The sequence below is a fragment of the Patella vulgata genome, chromosome 6, assembly GCF_932274485.2.
Source record: "Patella vulgata chromosome 6, xgPatVulg1.2, whole genome shotgun sequence".
Classification (NCBI taxonomy): Eukaryota; Metazoa; Mollusca; class Gastropoda; family Patellidae; genus Patella; species Patella vulgata.
The window spans coordinates 29560396-29586185 of record NC_065884.2 but is presented as its reverse complement, the minus strand read 5'-3'; the positions used below and the strand labels follow the sequence as shown (position 1 = coordinate 29586185).

At 35.6% G+C, this 25790-nt stretch overlaps 1 protein-coding gene and 1 long non-coding RNA gene across 3 annotated transcripts in view; one reads left to right on the top strand and one right to left on the bottom strand.

The window, feature by feature from the left end:
- Window positions 1–261: 261 nt before the first annotated feature.
- LOC126825751 (uncharacterized) lies at window positions 262–3596 on the top strand. Its single transcript, XR_007682167.2, has 3 exons — window positions 262–416; window positions 2506–2582; window positions 3533–3596. It is a non-coding gene; the product is annotated as an uncharacterized LOC126825751 (long non-coding RNA).
- A 10078-nt stretch (window positions 3597–13674) lies between these two features.
- Window positions 13675–25790, bottom strand: part of LOC126825739 (uncharacterized) — a 128425-nt gene continuing 116309 nt past the window's right edge. For both annotated transcript variants that reach the window (XM_050555520.2, XM_050555519.1), the window contains exons 4-7: window positions 21961–22166; window positions 20812–21078; window positions 18441–18533; window positions 13675–15746 (exon numbers count right to left, since the gene is read on the bottom strand). In XM_050555520.2, the coding sequence (XP_050411477.1) occupies window positions 15406–15746; window positions 18441–18533; window positions 20812–21078; window positions 21961–22166 (907 nt within the window). In that variant the 3' untranslated portion in view covers window positions 13675–15405. The remainder of the gene's footprint in view (window positions 15747–18440; window positions 18534–20811; window positions 21079–21960; window positions 22167–25790) is intronic.

The window sequence follows — 25790 nt, the reverse complement described above, 5'->3', positions numbered from 1 at the left end:
ATTCAAAATACTATGTACATCCTAGCCCACGTGTATGAATAGGAGTTGCGGATTGGTGATTTTGTACTAACTGGGGTATGAAAATTACAGCCGTACAATTTATAAGACAGTACAATATTTAGCAAGGCTATACCGTCATATTACTGTAAGTAACTAAAACCGCCTTATTTCTAGAATAGATTATGATAATCCTGCTATTATTAGATACATAATTCGTGTTTGATAATAGACTAGAAACTCTGCATATCTGTACATTGTCAATAATTGGATATTTGCCAATGGCGAATAAGTGTATAAGGAGAATTATGTACTTCCCCTTTATATTGAATTGTAATATAACATTACCACCGTGTAACTTATTTCATACATAGTCATATATATTGGAGTAAGTTTGTGAAGGATTACTAAAATGCCGAGTAAGTAGAAACCTGTATTTAAAACATTTAAAACGCCATATGTATATCTACTTCATATACGTTACTGTATAAAGTTCATGTTAAATCGTCCATTCATTTTATTTCTGCTTGAGATGTTTTCGTCAGGTCACGTTATGTTAATATGAAATTCTTATCATTTAAAGTAAACCGATCAAATCGATTGTATTTTTAAACATACGTTCGAAATGACAACTCAGAGAAGGCTTTGATAGTTTAAAATTATGTTTTATACTTATTTATGATAAAAGCATAACTTTATAATGATGTATGATGAATCCGATATGTACCAAATTTGGTTTGATAAATCGATAACTAACTGTGGGATGCCAATGTTCAACTATTGAGTCTAAGGCAAGTCTAAGGTACACGCCTCTTTATTTATTACTCATTGGGCGAGTGCGTTAATAACAATAACGGGCGTACACGAAAACGGTATAATCTGACGAATTTACGTGGGATTCGAAATGTACATTATTGTGTATTATGAAAAATAAATCATTCGGTAACTGTCAACACCAAAATGTATGTTTCAGAATTAAAATAAAAAGTAGAATGTTATCAAGGTGTCATAAAGTATTAACTATTCACAGACCTATATGTAGAAAATATCATACATTTATAGATGTTATACTCAAGTAAACCAATAACTATATGTCACCACACTATATTAGTTTAAAGGTGCTACCCCCTTTTGATTTATATCAAAATAAAATGCTGAATTAAGCTGAACTGTCGCATTCTTTTGATCTATGAGATTAAAATTTCATTTCGATATAATGTAGAAGTCCATTTGTATACTTAGGATACGAAATCAATAATAGGTCAACATTGGCTATATCTGTGAAACTATATGTGGGTCGATAAACACTTCGCAAAGAAGTAGATAAGGTAGCATTGGGCTTTTTGAGCGATAACCTTGACCCTGGTTGACCTTAGTTGAAACAATTTCTACAAATCGGCTTTAATAAAAAAAATTAATATCTGGCTTACAAAAACTGTTTTGTTTGTGTTAAGAAGATGGGGTGGGGGGGGGCGGTATTTCTAAATATATATTGAAAATTGTTTTCGACACCGCCGCAGACTGACTAACATTTGTTGGCGTCTCACAAAACAAATATTTTATACCTTTTTTAAATTTTTCGCAAACGATGAATATTCAACTAAACTGACAAACATTTGTTCAAAAGATAGCAACTTGTCACATGAATGACCCAAGCATTACGTGATCACAAAATGGCGACGTTGGATATTTTTGTACAACGTGGTCGTTAGCGAAATACTGATTGGGTGTCCGTATATAATGTTTCGCTATTTGTTGAAATTCAACGCAAACAAGACCTACAAGAACATTTGTTGGCCGAACAATGTTTTTGAAATCTAACAAGTTTGATCTCGCGAACATTGTTCGGCCAACAATTGTTCGTATTGAAATCCAACGCACACCTGCTAACTTTATTTTGTCATAAAACATTTTTCAGCCAAAAGATATTACCCGGTCTGCGGCGGGTTTTAACCCGGGTGGATTGTTTGATTTCAAAAACATTGTTTGGCCAACAAAAGTTCGTGTTGAATCTTAACAAAGAGCGAAACATTTTATGAGACACATCTAATTTACGCCTTGACGCCGTCGTGTAAACTGGCGTCTCTATGAAACGAGATTCCTGCATTTATGGGATGGAAGAACACTTTGCTTGACAACAAATTAAAGAGGCATTTGCTTATTGTCGGTCGTGTTTCGGGCTTCAAAGCCTACATATTATCTATGCATTTTATTAACATAAATCAACTCTTTAGACATTCGGGTGGTTTAGATACTGGGTGAATTAGACAAAGTCCATGGTATCTGCATCAAACGCTAATATACTTTATGGGTGGAGTTTTATTCGGCCATTTCTTGTTTAAACTTCAAACATTCATAACTCCGTTCAATATAAAGTTGGGTTAGTTTTGTCCATTTATTGTCTTGTTAAAATTGATAATGCGTCAACAAAATATCAGCACGGAGCTAGATTGCCATAGCGAAATAAAGCGACAAAAACTAATTTTTCATGTGTCATCTCGTTTTCAGAAAAACAAAGCTGCATGGCGGGTTGTGCCGGAAATACAGCCAGGTTCCTCCTGATTTTATTCAACGTTATATTCTTAGTAAGTACTTCGTCCACAAAATTTGCCTTTCTTGAAGGGTGACTTTCATCAGTTATCAGAGTGTATTTATACTAGACATAATAGAAACCTCTTCGTCATGGCTGGTTTAAGAACTTTTAGGGACTAAGGAGTGAAACGGTTATGTGTGTTGTGAAATAAAAACTATAGTAAACTGTACAACAAATAAATGAAACGTACGTGTATTGTGTTAATAAAAAAAGCATATTTTCTGGCTAATTTCTGGAGCCAACAGTAAGCGTCCTATGTTTGCGACAAGAAACAAATATTGTTTGTATATTTGCCAATTCTTTTTTTAGATCTGAATTGTATACTGCCTGTTTAGACTTTTACAATGTATGCAATATACATGTAGTATATAGACATAATGAATAAAGTGGGGTGTCTTTCAAGTTCAGTTACATGTTTTAAGTATGAATGGGACAGCTTGAGAAAATGACTATTCTCAGTGTCTGCGTATGCAATATATATTAAAACGCCGCTTAAAATTTGCTAACCTCAGAAGAGTCAAATTGTATTAATAGGCAAGGTGAATTGAAAATGTATGAATTATATGGGGCATATTATGATGGAACAGAATATAAAATAGATAATGTTAATAGAATGGGCTGAATTTGGGGTACGGGCAGCATGAATCAGTGTACCACGACTTTCAATTTCAAACTTATATTACTTCCGATTCAAGAATCTACCCGTGCAACGCCTGGCAAAAAATTGAGTAGGTTTTTTATTTGTACTTACTCCCAAAGGACAATAACCTTGTTCGTCTTCACTAAAATTTGTGCCAGGTGTAAATCATTTATTTTCTATGCATGTGATTTTCTATGGATTGGATGGGACTAGGCCGTTCCTTAAATATTGCATATACAAATATGTAGTGTGCTCTTCTAGCTACACGAAATGCATTAATATCGGTTGGTTCTTTTCCCCAGATATCTGGAATAGCTATTTTAGGAGTGGGAATATGGTTAAGAGTAGATCCCCGAGTTCTACAGATGCAGGATTTGATTAGCTTGGATAGTAAAAACCCTAATCTTGAGATAGCTGCCTATATTCTCATCGGGTTCGGGGGTATTATACTGCTGGTGTCAGTGTTTGGATTCTGTGGTGGAATACAGGAAAGCAGATGTTTATTAGGATTGGTAAGATATTTATCACCTCATTATTTTAATACTTTAAAGTATGGTACATAAGAGTCAATATAGTTCATCTGTCAATGTGATAAGGTGTATGATAACAGTTTCTATAGTAGGGATGATCAATGCCTTCTTTTGGAAATGGCTGAGTTTTGTGCATAATTTATATTTGATCCAAAAGAGCTATTTTTGTGCAATACCAACCACCCCTTAGCCTGATTATGAACGGATTCATAAAACAAACATGACATGATTTACTATTTTGGATGTTTCAGTCCATAGCTACAATAATAATATTCAAGCACAATCCATCCCAAGAAGTAGTCAAATACAAAGTACAATGGGCGAATTCGGGAATATTATTGTGACCTTGATATTTATTTCAGTTTATTGCATGTTTAGTTATTATATTTATTGGTGAGATCTCTGCCGGCGTTGTTGCTGCCGTATATAAAACAGAAGTAAGTCATCTTAATATTAATTCTCTATCTATACACATAGAAAAAAGTAAGTATCGCAACACCTGAATGTTTATGTGTTCACGTAAGAACAAGGCATATGCAGTAGAACTATATTCAAATATAGATACTTATTAGTTGGGTCACAAACCCCGGATCCGTGACCATTTATCGAGGAACAAGGTTTGACGATGATTTCTGACAGAGGGGTCCTAGTGAAGATATTTCTACCTCTAAAAACTACGGGTTAACTCCAGGAGACCTGAAAATCCAAGGTAGCGGCCAAAAATGGTCTGAAATTCACCTTGACAAACACTGACCAGTGTAATATGTCATTTTAGGGATTTTATTGATTACTGGACCCATTTTGTTATATTACACGGGTCATTTCGCCAACAATGTTTACCAAGGTCAATTTCAGACCATTCTCGGCTGCCATCTTGGATTTTAAGTTCTCCTGGAGTTAGCCTGTATATCTCAGAAATAGCAAACTACAAATATAAGTATATTTACTAGGGTCTCTTCTATCAAAGACCATGTAACCTTGTACCCAGAAAAATGGTCACGATTCTTGGGCGGGAGAGGGGGCGGGGTTTGGTATGACTCGACAACATTTGTCATTTAGAAAAATTGTATTCGGAAGTGCTTTAATACCTAATATTGATTGTCCATGTATATAATCTTTGAATATATACTAACAGGTGGAGGATAAGATCGAAACAAGTCTATATGAAGTATTGAAGAATGATTATCAGATTGGTAGAACAAAGTATACACAACCCTGGGATTATGTTCAAGTCTGGGTAAGTTATAATCTTGAATTCTCCCTATCGAGGCCCACTATAGCGATGACTCGGTAACCAAGGTGTCCGTCGTTCGTTCCCGGTGTTAGCCGACGGTTCCTTGGGATTTCCAGCGTAGGTTTCCTTTTCGGTGGTCCACCCGTGTACTCTTCGGAGAACGAGGAAACACCGCTGTCAGGGCAAATTTCACTCCTAATACACTTAATCATCCCGGTTGAAGTAGGATGTTAAACCAAACCGCCTTTCATTTCATCCACAATATTTATTGTATCCCACAACAGAAACATAAGTACATATGTATGTATTCTTAGCAACTAAAAAGGGGGTACTGCTAATTTCTAGCAGTCAAAACAGTGTACATGTTTTCGTCGTTGTGTTAATTTCGATTCAGTTAAACATTATAGATGTCTATCATTTGACTTTTTAATTTCGGATACCGTACACTAGTTTTGCAACTTGGAAGGCATGTACACTGCGATCAGCAAAGTTACATGCAGCCAATGACCTGAATTCAGATGATTATGCCTGTAAAACATTTTTAGTATTCTCGAATTTTATGTTTATAGTCGGAATGTTGTGGAGTTAAGAACTACACAGATTACAGAACAATAGCGTTCGAAGCAAATCAGGTAAGATTCTAACTTCAGAGCGTTAACAGTTCTTTAAATTAGTTCTATAGGCTGAGTGTCGACCAAATTGTTATATGGCTCGGGTAATCTTTCAAGACAATTAAATGCAAATTATGTTTGATAACTTTAAAGGCATTATTGATTACTTAGTCGATTAGTTCAAAGAACCGCCAAATAGTCGATTAATTCCATGAAACACCCAATAGACCATTGTTTACATGAGTCAATGAATTTCACGAACTGCCAAATAGTCAATGAATTCAACTATTCAAAGTCGATTATTTTCATGAACCACCAAATAGTCGATGTAGTTGCCTTTTAACTAGACGTTTATTCAAAGTGTGACGTAGTTTCCCGGTTTTCTTATCTAGACTCAAGCAGACGGCTTCACTTGGGTTTGAATTTAAAGGGTCTTGACAAGTCTGAGACACCGGGTTGACAAACTACATGAGAACCAAACTACAAACATGATATGCCGTGTGGTATTGCTGCGATTGTGTTTTCATTGATCTTTTCGTTGAACTTTGTTTACTTGGAATTTGGAATCGGAACAAATGCAGATTGAATTGATGTAATTGACATTGTTCTGTTTGTAAGCCTTTTGTATCGCCTGGTCAGTGATGATTTCAGTTTAATAAACTGTTGAAAATTTAGTGAAATATTGGTGAAATTTATATTGATAATCGATCCAGTGTGACTTAGGTCACAGTCGATTAATTCCATGAACCGCCAATAGTCAATGAATCCAATGAATCGCCAAATAGCCTATTGATTCCATGAACCACCAAAGTAGGCTAGTAATTCTATTCATCATTAAACTGGTGACTAATCACCCGAATAATTAAATTGGTAAGATTAAATCTATTTTATTTTTTTGTAGACTGTACCCAAATCATGTTGTAGATTGAAAAATAGGGATCCAGATGATCCCCAACCAGTAAATAACAAGGCATGTCAGAGAGAGGCCAGTATAAATGAACCTGGTGACTATTTACATTCAGTGGTAAGTTTACTAACTACAACGCACACATCGTATTATTAATCAGTGTCATGCTGGTTGTTTATCAGATATTTCTTGTGAAAATATATGGGTTAACTACGGAAGCCCAAATGCGAACTACTTTTGTTTTTTCAATATCCTATTTGTATTTTTAATTTTGAAAAATAATTTCTAATTTTTTTTTTTTTTAATTTTTAATTTTGTGAATTAATTTTTAATTTTGTGAATTAATTTTTAATTTTGTGAATTAATTTTTAATTTTGTGAATTAATTTTTAATTTTGTGAATTAATTTTTAATTTTGTGAATTAATTTTTAACTTTATTTTTGAACTTCAAATATTGTAAGATTAATTTTGTACATTAATTTATAATTTCAAACTTTTATTTATAATTTCCATTTTGTCAAATAATTTATATACATATATATATATAATTGGTTTGTTTGGTTTTTTTGAAAAACTATTTCTATTTTACTCGAGCACTATTCGGCAAACCTCGGCTGATTCTGTGATGTTCATCATGTCACGCATCCTCGGTATCCCAAGTGGTTCCATTTCGTTCTATTTCACTAACACCTGGGTTAATCTATGGCGGGGGGGGGGGGGGGCGTTTTCAAGTTAAATCGTTAATTGCAAAGGAAGTTGGCAAAGGGAAGTAACTCGCATCGTTTAAAGTAAGCAAAACGCAAAGGCTCCCCTCCAAGAGACAAGGTTAGGAATTGGCCTAAATGAGGGAAGTCCAAATTATACTAAATGCGTATTTATTAACAATTATTATATAATATAATAATGGAGACAGGACAGGTGATTAAATAATGTAGTTTCAAGAGTTATACTGGGAATCAAGTATATGTTCAATAATAATAAACTTAACAGAATGAAACATTTCAGGCAAAGAAGGAATAGAAATAATAATAACAAAAGTCAAACATATAGATGTTATTCACATTTGAAATCGGAAAAAACATGCTACAGATTTTGATAATATAATTAAATATAAATGAATTAGCAATATATACATTTATTACAGAAATCATTCAGTAAATGGACATGAATAGGGTTATCTACTCTTATAAAACGAACGCGAAACGAAGGTCGTTTCATTTGTAAGACTGGACTGGCTTGTAAACTGGTTTTGATTGGTTCGTAGACTTCAGCTACAATCAAGGCCAGGGTAGATAAATTGAAATCGTGGAAACCCTATGGATTAAGTCGGGGTGGAGTACAACGGAATGAGAACACTGGGGATACCGAGGATGCATGTCATGTAGCTCGCCAGTACGACGTAACTGATAATAATATGCGTCTCCGCTCTCCGCCTGATATCGTGGTACGGTCGTAGGTTTACTCATTAGGAAAACTTATCGCCTAATGAAAAATAGGAGATTTTACCTTGCATTGCCGGAAGTTTCTTTAAAGATAACGCGTTAGAAATGTGTGCAGTCGAGGTCAAAAATGGAAGTAGCAAAATAGCCAAGGCCGGCCGAATTTACAAGCGCCTGTTATCAACAAAATGGCGACAGGGAAATGAAATGGCATGGGATTTTAAAACGTCCCACTCTTCTTCCCCGACTGGGCTAATGAGGACGGACGTATATGCCATGTGCTGTGAGGGAATTTTTGGACGGACAGTGGCTCTACTGCCTCTCTTATATCGAATTCCAACTGCCAAGAGGTCTTTTACGTGCGCGGCAATGTGTACGCGTGAACTATTACAGGAAGTGAACCCGCGACTTCCAGGCTAGCGAGCAAGCATCTTACTCACTTAGCCACCGTAGCTTCCATGGCGATAGGGCATTCAAGTAGTAGTAATACTATGTATATTACTGTGGAAGATGTAAGCAGACCGGGGCGGCCTGTTGGTTCTGAATACAAATTAAAAATTATTCTAAAAAATCAAAAATTATTCTACAATACAAAATTAAAAATTATTCTACAAAATTAAAACATTTTTTACAAACTTATTTTACAAATTTAAAAATTATTTTATAATATTAAAAAATAATAATTATTTTACGATATTAAATACTAAAATTATTTTACAGTATTAAAATTATTTTACAATATTAAAATTATTTCACAATATTAAAATTATTTTACAATATTAAAATTATTATTAAAATTATTTTACAATATTAAAATTATTTTACAATATTAAAACTATTTTACAATATTAAAATTATTTTACAATATCAAAATTATTTTACAATGTTAAAATTATTTTACAAAAAATAGGAAATACAAATTTACAAAATTGAAACTTATTCTACAAAATCGAAAATTAAAAAACAGAAATATTATTTTTCAAAATTAAGAATTAAAAATAAAAATAGGAAATAAAAATGAAATTATTCTACAAAATCGAAAATTAAAAACAGAAATATTATTTTTCAAAATTAAGAATTAAAGATAAAAATAGGAAATAAAAAAATAGTTCGTATTTAAGCTTCCGTAGCGATTAGGCAAAAGGTAGCCATCTGAAAAAATAGAGTAGATTGAGATATTTAACACCCAAGGTTTATTCTTTTGATTGTTGAGTTCGAGGTTTACATTATGTTCATATGATCTTAAAGCAAGATTGTGGGTCGTTCAATCATTAATAAATAACACTGACTGTTTTGTTAATGGTGATGAGCAGTAGAATAAGAGATTTACTTTCATTTGAAAGCGGAAAATCTGAACAAGGCGGTTCTACCAATACTCTTTAAAAGGGATTCAATTTTAAAGTCGTATTAATATCTTATTTAAAGGGCTGTATTGAGAGTATCACCGATAAGATAAAAGAGTATGACGCTGTATTGATTGGTGTAGCTATTGGTTTAGCCTTTATACAGGTAAATAATTAATAATCTTTTCACTTAAAGCTTCCTATTGTAGGTCTTTATTCTGGCTTTAAATGTTGTATAATTTATTAATTAGATACATAAGTCTATAATCAACTCTCTAGATGATCAGGTGGCCGATATTTAAGTGAGTTTGAACACCCGCGAGATTTAAAAATACTTGAAGAGTCCAGGGGAAGAACGATCTAAGTCACATTTTTGTCTTTTCGCATAAAACGCAAAACAGATTTTTGGACGAGAATGCTTGACCCGAACAGAACAACGAGTGGGTTTAATTACAACTTCAAAATGATGTATAACACGAAGCATAATTACCAGTACAACCATGTTCCTGAAGCAACGACTGCGAGTTTCACAAGATCTGGACGTTGCTTGTTTACTTCACAATTCCCGAACTAATAACTATGTTATCTACAGACACGTGAGCAGTAGCGTCCAATCAGAGGTTGTAACATCGCGACCTTCACGGAAACCTTGACATTGCATGAACCTTGAACCTTGCAACTCGATTATCACAGGTAGACAATTTAGCTTGAAAGCGCGAGACTTGGTATTCGGGACGATCGATGAATCTGATAAGCTCATAAGTTGGGCTTGTACGAAATTAGTGCTGAAATATGCAGGGTATTACGTGAAGGCCTTGATAAGATGTACGTAGTTAAAGCGAGATCAAACCTTCTATTGAAGATGCAGTACAACTGACTTCAACTTTTCAGGCAAATTAAGGTTAAATAAAGTGTACGATGGACTTGTATTTGTCCGGGAGGCCATTTCAGAAGGGACTTGGTTCGGTGTGACTCCGATCGTTTTTACCTGAAATTGATTGTTCCACAAAAAGCTTATACAATTTGCTACCAGATGGTGCCATTAACTGGGGATCGTTGAAAGGGTGACTTAGATCATTCTTCCCTTGGGCTCTTCACTTATTAGCCCAAATATTAATTATACAGCGACAATTCGACAAGCGGAGCCAATCTACATCAGAATTAAAAAAATAATAATAATTTGTTTAATTCCCATGTAATAGTGATGACTTTTCGTATCGTGGTGGGGGTCTAAATCAATTGGATCCATTTACCTGCTTGTAAAGTCCACAATACAAAAGGCGACAGATCCAAATCGATTGTGTATATTAATGATTTTTAGTCAAATTATCTTAGAATTGAATAAATTAGATATCTAATGTATTTTCATTTTTGTTCCAGATATTTGGCGTTATTTTGGCCTGCTGTATTTGTAAAAATATAAAGGGAGCAGAATTGTAAAGAATCACATTTAATATCTCTAAATTTTCAATAATTACATACCCTCTGTATTTATCGATCAAATCTATGCATAATACTAATTTATTATTGTTTACAATCGCTTTTCATCTTTTATTATAATGTATTTGGGGTAATATCTTATATATTATAGAAATAGAAATATGAAGTTTAAAGATGCATTATGTAAGAATTAAATAAATAGCTTGCCGTTGTTGCTATAAAATTTCAAAAATAGGAAATGCATAATGAATATATTGAAAATCTTATGCAAATTACTTCATTCTATGCGAAGAAATTTGCCTTTTAAGGTTTGAAACGATGTATGCACTGATTGTAACCACTGTACGGTAAATCATTAAATGGGCGAACCGTTCTAATCTACTTAAAATCTTACTCCTCCGATGGCATCGACGGTTGATTATGGCCATGTCATGTCATGTTAATAAATGCCTACTTAATAGTTTATATAGCATTTACGGTCCAAAGAAAGACTTGCAATAGGCAGATTTAGCTCTTGCATAATGTATGTTTAAGAAAAAAAAACTATGTGGTATTATCATGTCTTGTAAATACATGAAAATTTCCGGCATTCCAACTTTAATCCATTTTGTATACTGTTGACACTGGGTGAGGTCAAAAGGAAATAATTACAGATTCAATTTCTTCCAACACTGTTGAGGAAATTTCAAATAAATGCTTTAGACAAGACTAGTTGACTGGAAATAAATTTCAATACGGATTCTACTTCCTAGTGCAAACTAAATGCTGGAATCAGTTTTAAACTCTAATAAAAGTGTGATCCTTTGCTAACCTGCACATCCGATTATAGTGTTCTTGTACAGATACTTTTTTTCCGATCTTGTATCAAATTACGTTGGAAAAGGGAATATTTCCTCACTCAATCTGATGACATTTCATGCTTTTTATGCTGTATTGTAATGTAGCACAAACATCAGAAACATAAAGGAAACGAAATTGTGATTTCAGTTTATTTGGATTGATGTACAGCCAGTGTAGGGACCATCTCTTTAGATCAATAGGTCTTCCAATGAGTCAAGTGGTGTTGTTTCGAATCTCGGCTTGTACATGAGAAGGGTTGGGGTCGCCTGTCCTACCACTTGGTTTTTTTCCGGGTACTCCAGTTACCTTCCCATTGAACGTTAAGCCCCCCCCCCCTCTCTCTCTCTCTCTCTCTCTCTCTCTCTCTCACACACACACACACACACACACACACACACACACACACACGCACGCACGCACACCCAAAAACACACACCCACATACCACACACACACCAGATCACACACACGCACGCACACGCACACACACACACACACCCACACACACACACACACATCTAAATCTAATACCGTTAAAACAGTGGGCACTGGTCTAATACTTTAGTAGATTTGAATAAAAGACTTCAAATTATTACTGTTGTATGGGATTGTGACAGCTTTTATCTAGTCCCAACTTGCAACGGTTTTTCTTTGTAAAATTGAGATTTTGGTAGATGTTAAACTGCGTTTTAAGCCGACGAAAGTACACCCACATGCAGCTTTGTGTAGAGAAGAAAGAAAGGCACAGTGTTCTAACACCCAGCCCATGGTTCAATGGCATTCCATGATTGTGGATGTGTTTCTTCCTTATGATCACCTGATCTAACGCGGCAAGTTTTCAAGGTTTCGATGAAGGGGCACTAACTCTACATGCGTGACACCGAGTTTCGATACATTTTATCTTTTAGTTATTCTAAAAAACCCAATAAAATTTCTAACAAATAGAAAATAACTGACCATCATAGTGTTTATCAGGTTTTGGTGACAGGGGCAATACTTCTGCAACAAAATTGATTGATGTGCAGCTTAAAAACGAATTAGTAACAGCAAGTTAAAAAAAAAAGGTGCAACACTTTGATCCTTGAGACAATTTTGGTTCTTTGCAAAATTGTTGCTTCACTCTGTCTATATTTTGGTAAAATCATAACCATTGTCAAGATATCCTTCAAATTCTGGCTGTTAATTGACATTGACCTATGGTTGGTAGACCAAATAAGATAATGTCTCCTCCTTCAGTCGTTTGAAATAAAGAGGTTTATTCCATATTTGGAATGGAAATTAACGTTAGGGTTATCGAAGACCTGCAGAAATTAGGGGGTATAAATTAGGCTGTAGGGCGAGTTGGATCAGAGCTCATTCAGAAATTCCTAGCAGTCATTACTATTGGGAACGAGGAACCTTCAAAGCCATTACAGCTTCGCAATAAAGTTGTAAAACCATTGATGCTGTAGTCTTGTTACGATCACGAAGAAAAGAGAGAGAGAGGGGGGGAAAGAGAGAGAAAGAGAGAGAGAGAGAGAGAGAGTTTAACGCCCACTCGACACAAACTAGGTCATTTCGGGACTAACATTTGGTTTAATTTTACTTCAATGATTCACTTGCGCGTAGGGGTCTTTTTAGCAGCGGCAGGAAACCGGAGGACCCGGAGAAAACCCACGAGGTTGGACAGGCGACATTATTTCTTGTCACGTACAACCGGGGATTCGAAACCGTGCAAGTTGACTCAATGGCAGGCCTAATGATACAGCACCATTCGGCCATCAAACAAACAATTAGAAACGAAGTCCGATAGTACTACAAAGGGAAATTCAAAAACTATGTTACTATTATTGTAGATTGGTAGATCAAACAATCTGGTTATGAAAATTGTATTGGAAGTCGTAAACATCAAAAAACATAAAATATTTTGCCAACCAGTTTATCAAGGTAGTTTCTTTTCCAAGTGACAGGGTATTATGGCATATATGTAATTGATAATGATATCCCCTAATCAATGTATCTGTTTGATATAAAATAAGACACGATCACCTTCTTCATGCTAACACATATAATTTATTCCGTTTAAATGTGCTGTGTGCGTAATAAACGTGTTGAAAAAATATAAGTTATCTCAAAATTTATTCACTTTTAAATAAAACGTTCAGCAGTATGCATAATAAAATTACCCATAAATATAAGTTATTTCGAAGGTCCCATATTGATGAAATTATGGGCCGACATGTGTAGAATGTCACCCTTTTACAGACATTTAAATGTATTCAGTATTAAATGAAACGTACAATAGTATGCATCGTAAATGACGAAAAACTACAAGTTATCTCCAAATTACAGACATTAAAACTAACAAATATCATTTATCCTTCTTAAAATGTCAATAAAATGTGCAACTGTGAATATAAAAGAGATATTGAAAAAATATGGGATACTCCTCTTTTATTGACATGTAATATTTATTAAACATAGATTATGCAAGAGCTAAATCTGCCAATTGCAGGTCTTTCTTTAGGCCTGAAATGTTATCTAAATTATTAACTAGACATTAATTAACTTATCCAGACCATAATCAACTCTCGATGGCATCGCTAGCATGCGATATTTATTGGATTATGATCCAATTTGCTGCTCGACTTCCATTCATAATTAAATCATCAAATGGATGATCGAGACTATGTTTTTATCGTACAGACTTTGGTAATGACGATGGAGGCTAGGCCGAAATTTCAATCGTTTAATTCTCGGTTCATAGTAGATCAATTTGACTGAAATTTTCAGCAAATTGCCTTTACATTATCTAGCTTTTAACTATTATAGTGAGAACTGCCATCTCTTTATCTTATCTCCCATAATGTATCTTTAAGTTTTAAATAAAACGTGAACATTATGCATAATATAATTACCGAAAACTTTACGTTATAAAACTTTGCAACATTAACTTGATTAAGGACGGATTTACAATAAACAGGATTTAAACAATGTCGTTATCACAAACAGCTTAGAATCGGAAATCTCCATTTAAAAGGCATGTGCAAATTATTTAGTTTCAAATAAAACGTATTAATAAAAAAAATAAAGATGTCTCAAAATTCACAAATTTTACAACAATAAGAACGGATTTATGGAGGATATCCCCCTTGTATAGGCATGTACAATTTCGTAAAAAATTCAGTCAACTTTTTCGTACGATTTTATACACAGTTGCTGAAATACCAGTCTGTAAACAAAAACCCTGACAATACACGCTACGTCTTACATTTCTCACCCCGTTTCCCCTACGGGTAATCAAACATCTCTTGAAAGAAGATATTATGTAGACCAATAAAACATACAGTCAGCTTGGTGTACACAAGACGAAGAGTTGGGATACAACAGAACTAAATGGCAGGTTGAACACCCCAAGCGGGTTTAAAACCTTTGCATACAGTGCTTCAGTAAATGATACCTGTCTGTCAATCCACCAATATGGTATGGACTACTAATGGTCAATCCCGAATTTTTTAATATTATTTTTTTTTTCAAAAAAGAAAGTTTTGTTAATAATATTGTAGCCTGTAAAGCGATTGGAATTCTAGCTGTGGGGAGGCTGAATGGACTGCAATTTGCCCAAAGCATATTTGGTCACAAAAACAAACATTTGGTGGGAATAAATATGTATAATATATCCCAAATGAAAAGTGTGCTCTATTGAAAAATAGTGTTGTCAATTTTGTATTAAAATCATGAAGCTTGTAAAATGAACGGAATTCAAATTATTTATATGTACATGTATATCAATAATGGGTGAAGAAAAGGTATTTAAATTAATAACTTCAGATAAATCCATCAATACTACACTTCACATGTTGCTTTCCTTCGACGACATGTCGTCATTCTTGTTGGTGAAGCTCCTGTAGAGATCTTTTATAGCAGATACTAGCACATTTATATCCAGAAGAACTATACCACCGAATACAAGAGCCATAAAGAATACACTAACATAACCGATACTAACAGCACTGGGTCGATTGTCTGTGGCACTAACAAGTTTCCTAACGGACGAGGAAATGTTTTTGGTATCCACGGTCAGTTCTTTGTGGATTGCCTCAACCTTATCACCTATGGTCAAGGCCTCGAGTTCTGGATCAAATATAGTTGGTGGTGCTTCACAGCCACAGTAACATACATCAGTATCATATACTGAAAAACATGGACATTGTACAGTTTATATAATAAATATGATAAGAGAAATTATATATCTGAAGCCATACGAATTTGGATGTGAAACTACAGTTTACAAAAATTACTTAACCATTATAGTCCAGTCAGTCTAGCGAAATAAATCACCAAACCTAGAAAAATTTGCAACAGAAACGGGGTTTGTGGTAAACAACTTCTCCCCTGATTCCAAAGAACATATCAAGAATGTAGATTCATGGGGGTACGGGGAAATTTATAATTCGCATAAATCCAAGATGGCCTCCCCATGCTTGTTTTCTGTCAACATATCTATGCAGGTATTGCATTGAGGGAATGCATTTTTAAATGTAGGTAAAGGTGAATACATCTTCGGTTAATAATAGACATCGGGTAAATGCTGAAGACCCAGCTTCTCTTCTCGTAATTTAAAATGGTTGTTATTTCCAAGATGGCGGCGATTATTCTACTAGTATGGATATCTGATTAGAAGTAATAATCCAATCAATGCATAGTTTGAGATTAAACAAATAGCCCGATCCGTATTGTAAATCTGTGGGTTTTTCGGGTAGAAATCGTGACACATACTTTATATTGTAGGTTCTGATGTTTGATAACAAAACACCATGAATGTTCACATTTTTTTCTGGGCAGGTCTTTATAGTATGGGACGCCATTTTGCGATAATTTTCACCTTATTTATAATGTTATCGACATACCAACTGTGATTTGGCACTGTATTATTATTGACAGGGGTTATGATTGTTTCTGATTTTTTCAATCTCTTCATGAAGATATTTCCAAGATGGAAACCATTTTTGGTGGGAAAATCGGACAATGTGCTGATTTTAATTAAGTAGTACTGTTTGGTGTCAATATATATGTTTTCAAGGGCACAGATTACATGTCTGCCTGTTTCAACTGTGTAAAATGATCACCTGTTCACCTATTTTGCATATATCCAAGATGGCAGCCATATTTCACTGGAAAATAGGCCGATGTGCTGATTTTGATTAAGTAGTCATCTTTGGTGTCAATATATGTATTTGTGGGCACAGATTCACATATTTAACATATTTCTAACATGGCTGCAATTTTTGGCGGGAAAACGCGATGATGTGCTGATTTTGATTGAGTAGTGGTGTTTTGTTTCATTATTATGTTTTCAAGTTCGATTTTTGCCATTTTCAACATGTAAAATGATCGTATGTAGTAAAATGATCGTATGTAGTAAAATGATCGTATGTTCACCCATTTCGCATATTTTCAAGATGACAAGACGTTTTCTTAACATACCTGAAAAGGTTTCTGAATCCAGTTCTGCTATGTATTAGCTTGTAAAATGTCCATGGAAGCCAGTGCCGTGTTTTACCCATTTGGTATATTATCCAAACGATGACAATAATTATTCCCCTTCCGAGTTGACCACTGAGCTGATATTGTTTTTCCCTGAAAATAGCATATTCACTTGGTCGATCACATTGTAGCTCAGTGGTCAACTCGGATGATGATTTATATCGTTTGATAATATACCAAATGGGTACAACACTGTGCCGGCTTCCAGGAATATGCTATAAGCTAATAGCCCACCTAGCGGAATTGGAGTCAGAAACCTGTAAATAAGAACCACGAGTAAATAAATGACAATAATGGGTTTAGAAAACGTTCCGCCATCTTGGAAATGTTCTTAATTTGTGAAGATACAATCATTTTACGCAGGTGTATAATGAATACCAAAGACGACTACTTAATCAAAATCAGCACATCTTCCATTATTCTGGCCACAAATGGCAGCCACATTGGAAATATGCTAAATATATGAACATGTGATCATGGAATCTGCGTCTACAAAATCATACATTGACACCAAAGACGACTACTTAATCAAAATCTGCACATCGTCTCATTTTCACACCAAGACTGTCCGCCATCTTGGAAATATCTTCATGAAGTGATGAAAAAAATCAGTAATATAGTCATGACCCTCGCAAATATTAATACAGCTGAAAATAAAAAAAGTTGGAATTATCGCAAATAATGGCGCCCATACTATGAAGACATACCCAGAAAAAATGTCAACATTGTTTCTTTGTTACTAAACGTCAAAACCTTCGAATTAAAGCTTGTTTCACGATTTCTACCCGAAAAGTCGACGGAGTTATATTACGGATTGAACTATTAATTCAGACAATTCTGTCTAAGATATAATGTTGACCGAAAATATGAGGGAGGGTGGTCATCTTGGATTTATGCCATTTAAAAATTTTCCTTCGCTTATATTAATCTATATTTTTGATATGTTGTACAGGGCAGTGTTGGGAACTATTTGCAATAAACAGAAATTATGTTGCAATTTCTTCTAGGTAAATTTTGCAGTAACTTGACAAGGGATCGCGGAGGGAATTAATGCAAATTTAAACCCATTTAGTGTCGTGAAGTGGTTAGGCTTAAATACATTAGTAAGAGATATTCGTTCATATAATGGCAATTTATAGCAATCCATACATTCCGGATCATTTACTAGTACATCAAACTATTTAGGCATTTCGTAACTCAAATCACAAATTCAGGGTTGATTACTTTGTGAATCTATAAACTGTCGCCATAAAATGGGAACTTTGGGTTGATATTATTTCTGAAGAGTCATTTGTTATCTTCATACATTGTTAAGTATTAACCGATCAACTCAATAATTACCTGAATCATCGGATGGTGTTACTCCATTACATGAACTCATCAAAGGCGTTGTACTATCTTGTGACAGTGATCGGTTATCAACTCGTGTTATACCTATAGAAAACATTGTCACAAGATATAATATCTTAGTTAAGAATGGAATTCACGAAGGAGAGAATACGGAAGTAATTGATCATGAATATATCAAGCTATTCTAGTTATTGTTTAATCCAAAGATAGAGTGCCCCACGCAATCAAAATTAAATTTGCTCTATTAAAAGTTGAACTCACCACAGCGAATGTTCATTCGCAAGTGATTGCCGGGTAGCTATGGAGCATGTGCATAATCCGGAGTATTTTCTATTAGGCTATAAATAGCTACCACACATATCATTTTCTACACATTTTCTACACTATTATTATCAGTAATATACTATTCAAAAAAGTAGGGGATATTTGATTTTTAAGTGTTATTATAGTCACCTAATGAAACTGACGAAGAAACAAATGACAAAATGAAATGAAGTTCACATTCATCGATTTATTCCAAATGATCGTTAGACTAAGTAAGGCACAGACTGACCATTATAAGGGTAAAATGATACCCGGGGTCAAACAGCAAAGTTACCACAGCATCACAAGCAAGTCAGTAACGGGTAAATCCTCCTCTGTTTGCCAAACAAGCATTGATCCGACGTGACATACCCCATTCCTGTTGCAACGCAGCAGCAAGTTCTTGGACATTGGCAGGACGTTGTTGACGTTGACGTCCCAGACATGCTCGATGGGGGAGAGGTCGGGACTCAGTGCTGGCCAAGGTAATGTGGTGATGTTCTGTTGTTGGAGGTAACCTGTAACGATCCTGGCCCTGTGACATCTTGCGTTGTCATCCTGGAAGATGAAACAGCGGCCATGACGTCGTGCGAACGGCACAACATGGACTGCCAAGATGTCGTCCCGGTAGTACTGGCCTGTAACACGCCCTGCAACAACATGTAAAGCCGTTCTTCCAGCAACAGTGATGCCTCCCCACACCATAACAGAACCACCCCCAAATCGATCATGTCTGATGACGTTAACGTCTTGGAAGCGCTCGTTTCGACGACGCCACACCCTCCTACGTCTGTCCAAAAAATCAACAGTGAACCTTGACTCATCTGAAAACATCACATTGCTCCAGCGTTGATTATCCCAGTGTTGACGATCCCTACACCAACGACGTCTTGCCTGAATGTGACGATCTCTCAAACAAGGGATCACGCGAGGACGTCGGGCGCGAAGGTGACCCCTATGCAGTCGATTCCGAATCGTCTGGCCACTCACTCTCACACCAGTGTCTGTTTGAAGACGAGCGCTGATCTGATTTGCTGTGATGACACGATTTCTCAAGGCCAAGGTACGGATAAATCGATCCTGGGCTTGAGTTGTCGCCCTTGGTCGACCTGAGCGTGGTCTGTCCTGTACAGATTGTGTATCACGGTATCTGGACCATAGCCTGCTTATGACAGACTGAGAAACATTCATCGTCCGCGCCACAACCGCCTGTGTTGTGCCGATCTGTAGCATGCCAAGGGCACGTAACCTTTCATTTTGGGTAAGCCGACGCATATCAAAATTTGTTTTCTGGTCACTAAAACAATTAAACTGATGTTTCCACCCTGGAATTCAATGCCACAATGACTGTAACATTCAAAGTCAGAGTCGTGCAAATCTTGGGTTGGACCCCCATGATGATCCCAAGCATCACCTGCATTCCATGCGGTAGCTATTGGTGCGTTTGGGCGTCACATGTAACTGGAAATGTTTCTTCTGTCTGGTTCTATAGTGACTTTTTTCGTAGTCATTTGCATATTTTAGTATTATGCCCCCAAAATCAAATATCCCCTACTTTTTTTGAATAGTATATTTAGCTTTTTTTTTTTGTTGTTACAGCAGCTTTAGATACGTTAGTTTTTTTTTGTTTTTTTACTTTGCTTTATTATTAACTATACCGTTTGGAGCGGCATCGATTGATTTAGTACAATTTACATCCCCGAAACACTCTAGTTAGACAAGAACAGGATCCTAGTATTATTTTCATTTTGTTTTTACAAGTACGCGTGTTCGATCCTTGCATTGGCCGAGAAAGTTCATCGGGATTTTCCGACGTGGTTTCCCCTTGTTAGTGGTTAGGGCCTGACAAGGACAGCTGTCTAGTCATTCGGATGGGACGAAAAACCGAGGTCCCGTGTACACATTGGCATGCACGTAAAAGACCCATTGACAGTTTGAATTCGATATAAAAGTAGGCCGTAGAGTTGGCATCTAGAATACACCCCTTGGCCATAAACATGTATCACTATATGTCCCAACCAAGGGGTGGATAACGTGTTAACAGTATCTAAATGATTACCATCTAAACACATTTTAGTGTAGAAAATCATATTTTGATCAGGATTTAGAACTCTGCTGGGTCGAATATATGCCAAAGTGTCGTTGTGATAATGTAAGTAACAATCTGAGGTCACATAGTTGAAGGAAAAGGCCCAGCATTCGGCGTCATATTTAAAAGCGCTTCGACAGCGTGTAGCACAATCGGCTTCATCTGTAACATTTATCTTAGCTGATCTGATTCCATCGGTTGTAGTGTTATATGGCACGGGATCAAACCAACATTCTCCTACAATATAACAGCATGATTCAAAAGAATAGCATATTTATTTATTTATAATAGACGATTACAATATTAAAACCATGTTGTTTACATTTTATGTAACTTTGCCAGAACACAACCGACAAAGAGTACAGAATCCCAAATCGACATCGAAACTGTTATAGCAGTATTCATGTTTGGTTTCGGGATCAAAACATTTAACAAATCCAGTACAAAAAGAAAAAAGACAATCTGATTTAAACACAGATCTAAATTTGGCTTTCTGTTTTAATACTTCCTACCGATTCCACTCCTTGTCGGTCTGATCGGTTTGTGAGGAGAGAGAGAGAGAGAGAGAGAGAGAGAGAGAGATCGGGTTTAACGTCGACTCGACACAAACTATGCCATTTCGGGACTAACATATAGTTCACTTTTATTACAATGATTCGCTTGCGCGTAGGAGTCTTTAGCAGTGTGAGAAAACAGAAGGACCCGGAGAAAACCCACGAGGTTGGACAGGCGACTCTACTCCTTGTCACTTACAACCGTGGAATCGAAACCACACCAGTTGACTCAATGACAGACCATATGATGCAACGCGCACGATGTAACCATTCGGCCACCCAAACCCCCAGGTTTGTGAGGAAGGTCACGCCAGGGATGGCAAAGGTCACAAAAGGACTTAAACTAATGTTATGGGTTTTTTCTTATCTACTACTCTCATAATTCAATGCACACCTCGCCCAAACGTGACTAAACAGACCATATCATTGGTTAATCTTTTATATGAAAGAGAACGCAGTTTATTTAAAATTCTTTCCAGATCGTAATGTTCTGAGTCATAATAAAACGAAGTTTGAACTATAAAATAAAATCTATCTTGTAATCAGATTGGGAAAAAAGACATACCTTCGTCTCTTTGACAAATAAAGTTACGCTTAGTGTGACATGGTGACGACATACCACTGAAGTTAAGGTCTATAGAAACACACATATCTCCTGGCTGAGATGTAACAGCACTCCAAAACGACCAATTACCTAGAGGATTACAACCTTCCCAATAATAAGTTGAGTTATCCTCATATAGCCCAATCCAAAACGGTTCCGCTGTCAACCTGTCAAGAATAGAACAAAATTCTTTGGATAACCAGATGTAGTAGGTCTGATATGCAAGTAATGGGTCCTCCGCTATGGTGACATGGAGTGGGGTCGCTTCCTAACTAATGCAGGAAAGTTGACGTACACTATTTATATTCAATTTTAGTTTAATGTAAAATAAACCATGGTACTAATTGGGCCTGCTTATGCCTAGCCGAGTTGAAATACGTTAATATTATTATCAGATACCATTAATAAATACATTGTACTTAGTATTAAACCGACTTCAAACGTAAACCTACTGTTGTCCTTTGGTTACAAGTTACCCATTGGCCATTCGCCAAGTGCGTTGATAGTTAATGATGCATTATGTAAGATTTAAATACATAGATATGCGTTCGTGCTACAATAGTTTAAAAACTGATAATACAAAATGAATATTTTGAAAATTCTAGCAAATTATTTTATACTCAGAGGAGCTATAAATGTTTGAAGTTTTGTCCCATATTGTCTTGTTTGACAAGTATAATTGCTATGATAATAAATAAATTATTAAATGGCGTGCTTGTTGTAATTCATTTAATGTTTCGGCCATCCATGTAGTGCATATTTAATGCCAACGAAAGATCTAGTTCTGCTAATAGCTTGGACATCACGCATCTTTTAAATGGGATTTTAGCACTGTTGATTTATTTTGTGTTACACATTGCAGTTTAAAATTACATGTAAATTTTGATTTAGTCGACCAATCCACAGGGATGTTGGTAGTTTTGATTATCACAGTATGAACACCCCATTCTTATCAAGTTCAATTTGTGACATCCGCAACCTGTGTGCCAGGGAAATGGTCACCGCAATATAACTGTAAAGAACACAACGTGGTGGATATGGATAATCAGGAATGAAAATAGGTTCGCAATGCTATTTTTCTTCATCACCAAATCGATTTCTCACATTTGTTTATATAAAACACAAAACAAGTCAACATTTTCTCATTAACGATAACGTATTTTGTACCTGTTATAGGGTCAAATTGCTATTGTGTCTTATCGATATTGAAACACCATCCATCGACCTTTAAAAGCATACTTTAATATTGTATAATTGTAATAATTATCACAAGGGTTTTTTTAATTGAATTGATGTAAGGCAAGATAACTTTGAAGATATTTAAGCGAATTTAATTGAGTTTTCTTTTTTTAATGTGTATCTAAATTCTGTCCATGGTTTATTTTACATTAAACTAAAATTGAATATAAATAGTGTACGTCAACATTCCTATATTTACGTACTTAATGAAAAGGTTTCAATTCTTTGTTAAGGTAAATACTAGAAAGGATTGCTGCGAGTAAATTAATGGACAGAGTAAATTCATAATGGGCTTTTAAAAATAAATCCATGTCTCTTCGACATCTATCACTCAGTCCATAAGACCTATAAATCTAGAGTTCTAAATAAATCTCATAACTGAAAATTTTAAAAACACCCGGTTCATAATTAACCAACCTTATTGTATCAAAATAAAAGCGGGCCATTATTTTTAGGGTGAAACAAGCCAAAATCCCAAAATAAATAGACGACACATGTTGATTAAGTATTGAGCAATCAAACTGATTATCTATACTAAGTCTACCAATGAAATTACTTAGCTCTGCTTAGCTTTAGTGGGAAATGTTAATCATTGAACTCAGTCAAGACATTTACCTAATAAATATCTACATTAATTTTTAACATTCTACCTCGATTAAAAGCAGAGTTATGTCTTGTAGATTTTTGTTTTGCGTGTAGTGCGTTTCTCCTGCACTTACTATTAGAGTAGAGTTTTAACCCTTCGTACTGCAGAATGTTCTCGTTGTTGGGTTTTGCTCCTGATTGCTCACTACATTTATTATTTTAGCGTTTTCCGAGATTCTATCCGGATTATCGCCCTTATTGATAAAATTGTTTGGCGTTCTAACTCATGACGTCAACTGGTAGACTATCACCATTGAGGAGACGACCACTGTCAAGATTGGTCGCATTATTTCTGTTGCGTCTTTTTTGTATTCCTGACTGTTTTCAAATTTGAGTGAAGTCTGTGTCTCTACAGACTCGGGACTGTACAGCGCAGTGGACGCTTGCGGCTGCCCCCCCCCCCTCCCGAATCCATTTACTTGATTTGATATTTGTTTATTTGGTGCAATGTCTATTTTCTGTCTTGTCCGCAGGTTTATCTTGTAGATTTTTGTATTGCGGTAATCCTGCAGTTACTATTAGAGCATTTAGTTTTAGACTACCTGGTTTTTTTTATACATTTACCTATGTGGTTACTTGTATAGTTAAATTTCTTTTTCAATATGCTTACATTCATCTTTCTTGTAACATATAGCAGATCATGACTCATGCTGGTATTACACAGTGGTTTCTTTAGGTTATTGTTTTCAAATTTGAGGGAAGTCTGTGTCACTACAGGCCCGGGACAGTACAGCGCAGTGGACGCTTACGACTAGCTCCCAGATCCATTCACTTTATTTGAATTGTGCGTTTGTTTGTGATTTCTGCGTAAAATGTCTTGTCCGTATATTTGGTTTTGTGTAAATTATGTGTGGTGCAGCCCCCTGCCTAGGCAGAAAATGCTCATTATCGAATTTAGTCAAGGTATTGATGTAATGAAACTATAAACCAAGTTTCATCACTCTTACTTGCTATGAGGCAATAACACGAGAAGTGGTCTCGCTTCGCCTTCCCTTTTCAGATGACTCGGACCAAAGACTGTTATTCATGGCGAAGCGAATGCAAGAAGGAGCGAGATTGGGACCATTTGACGTGCCTTCTTGGCTTCTCCTTCGCACGTCGTTGACGCGAAATGAAATGAAATGGCGTTTAACGCCCTACTATTCTATGACGCGAAGGCAAGGAGGGGCGAGAGGGTATTTCCGGTTTCCATAGTAAAATAATGGGCCAATATAACAAAAAAATGAGATGAAAGTACAATTATTTGGATAACAATAGGTTTGTTTGTGGAAAATAAATTATTTATTCAATGTTTAGTCGTTCCATTTATCACTGATTAAATAGATATTTCAAATGTTTACACTTTTTGATATCGAAGATAATAATAATAATAAGGTAGTGTGTAGTTGTATTTTGTAGTATTGGTTTAGAAATGGCTTTCACATCGGTCAAAGTTGTGTGTCTATCAGGATATAAGCATTTCTTACAATCCCCTCCATGTTTTGTTTCATTCAACAGAAAAGGATGTGTTGCATCCATATATGGTGAATGTTACGGGGCTCCCACAGTTCTGGGGCCCATGGTCCACACTAGGTTAATCCGGCCCGGCCCCTCTCTCCCTGAGCTAAGAGAAAACTCTCTGGGTCATTGTCATTTCATCACATAGTTTTTAAGCACGGATTGTGAATGCCGAGAAACATTACCCGTGTTCATAGTGACAAAATACCACAATATTTAATACAATAAGTATAATTAATCGTGATATATTACACGTAAACCACTCTTATTATCATTCAATTGGAAAACTTTATAAAATCGTATTTAGCGTTGAGTCTGGTACACATGGATTATACATTTTACGTTAATAAGTTGTCTTTCTCGGAGCAGGTGGACCTTTTATAAGTATAATTTCTAATATCCCTACTTTA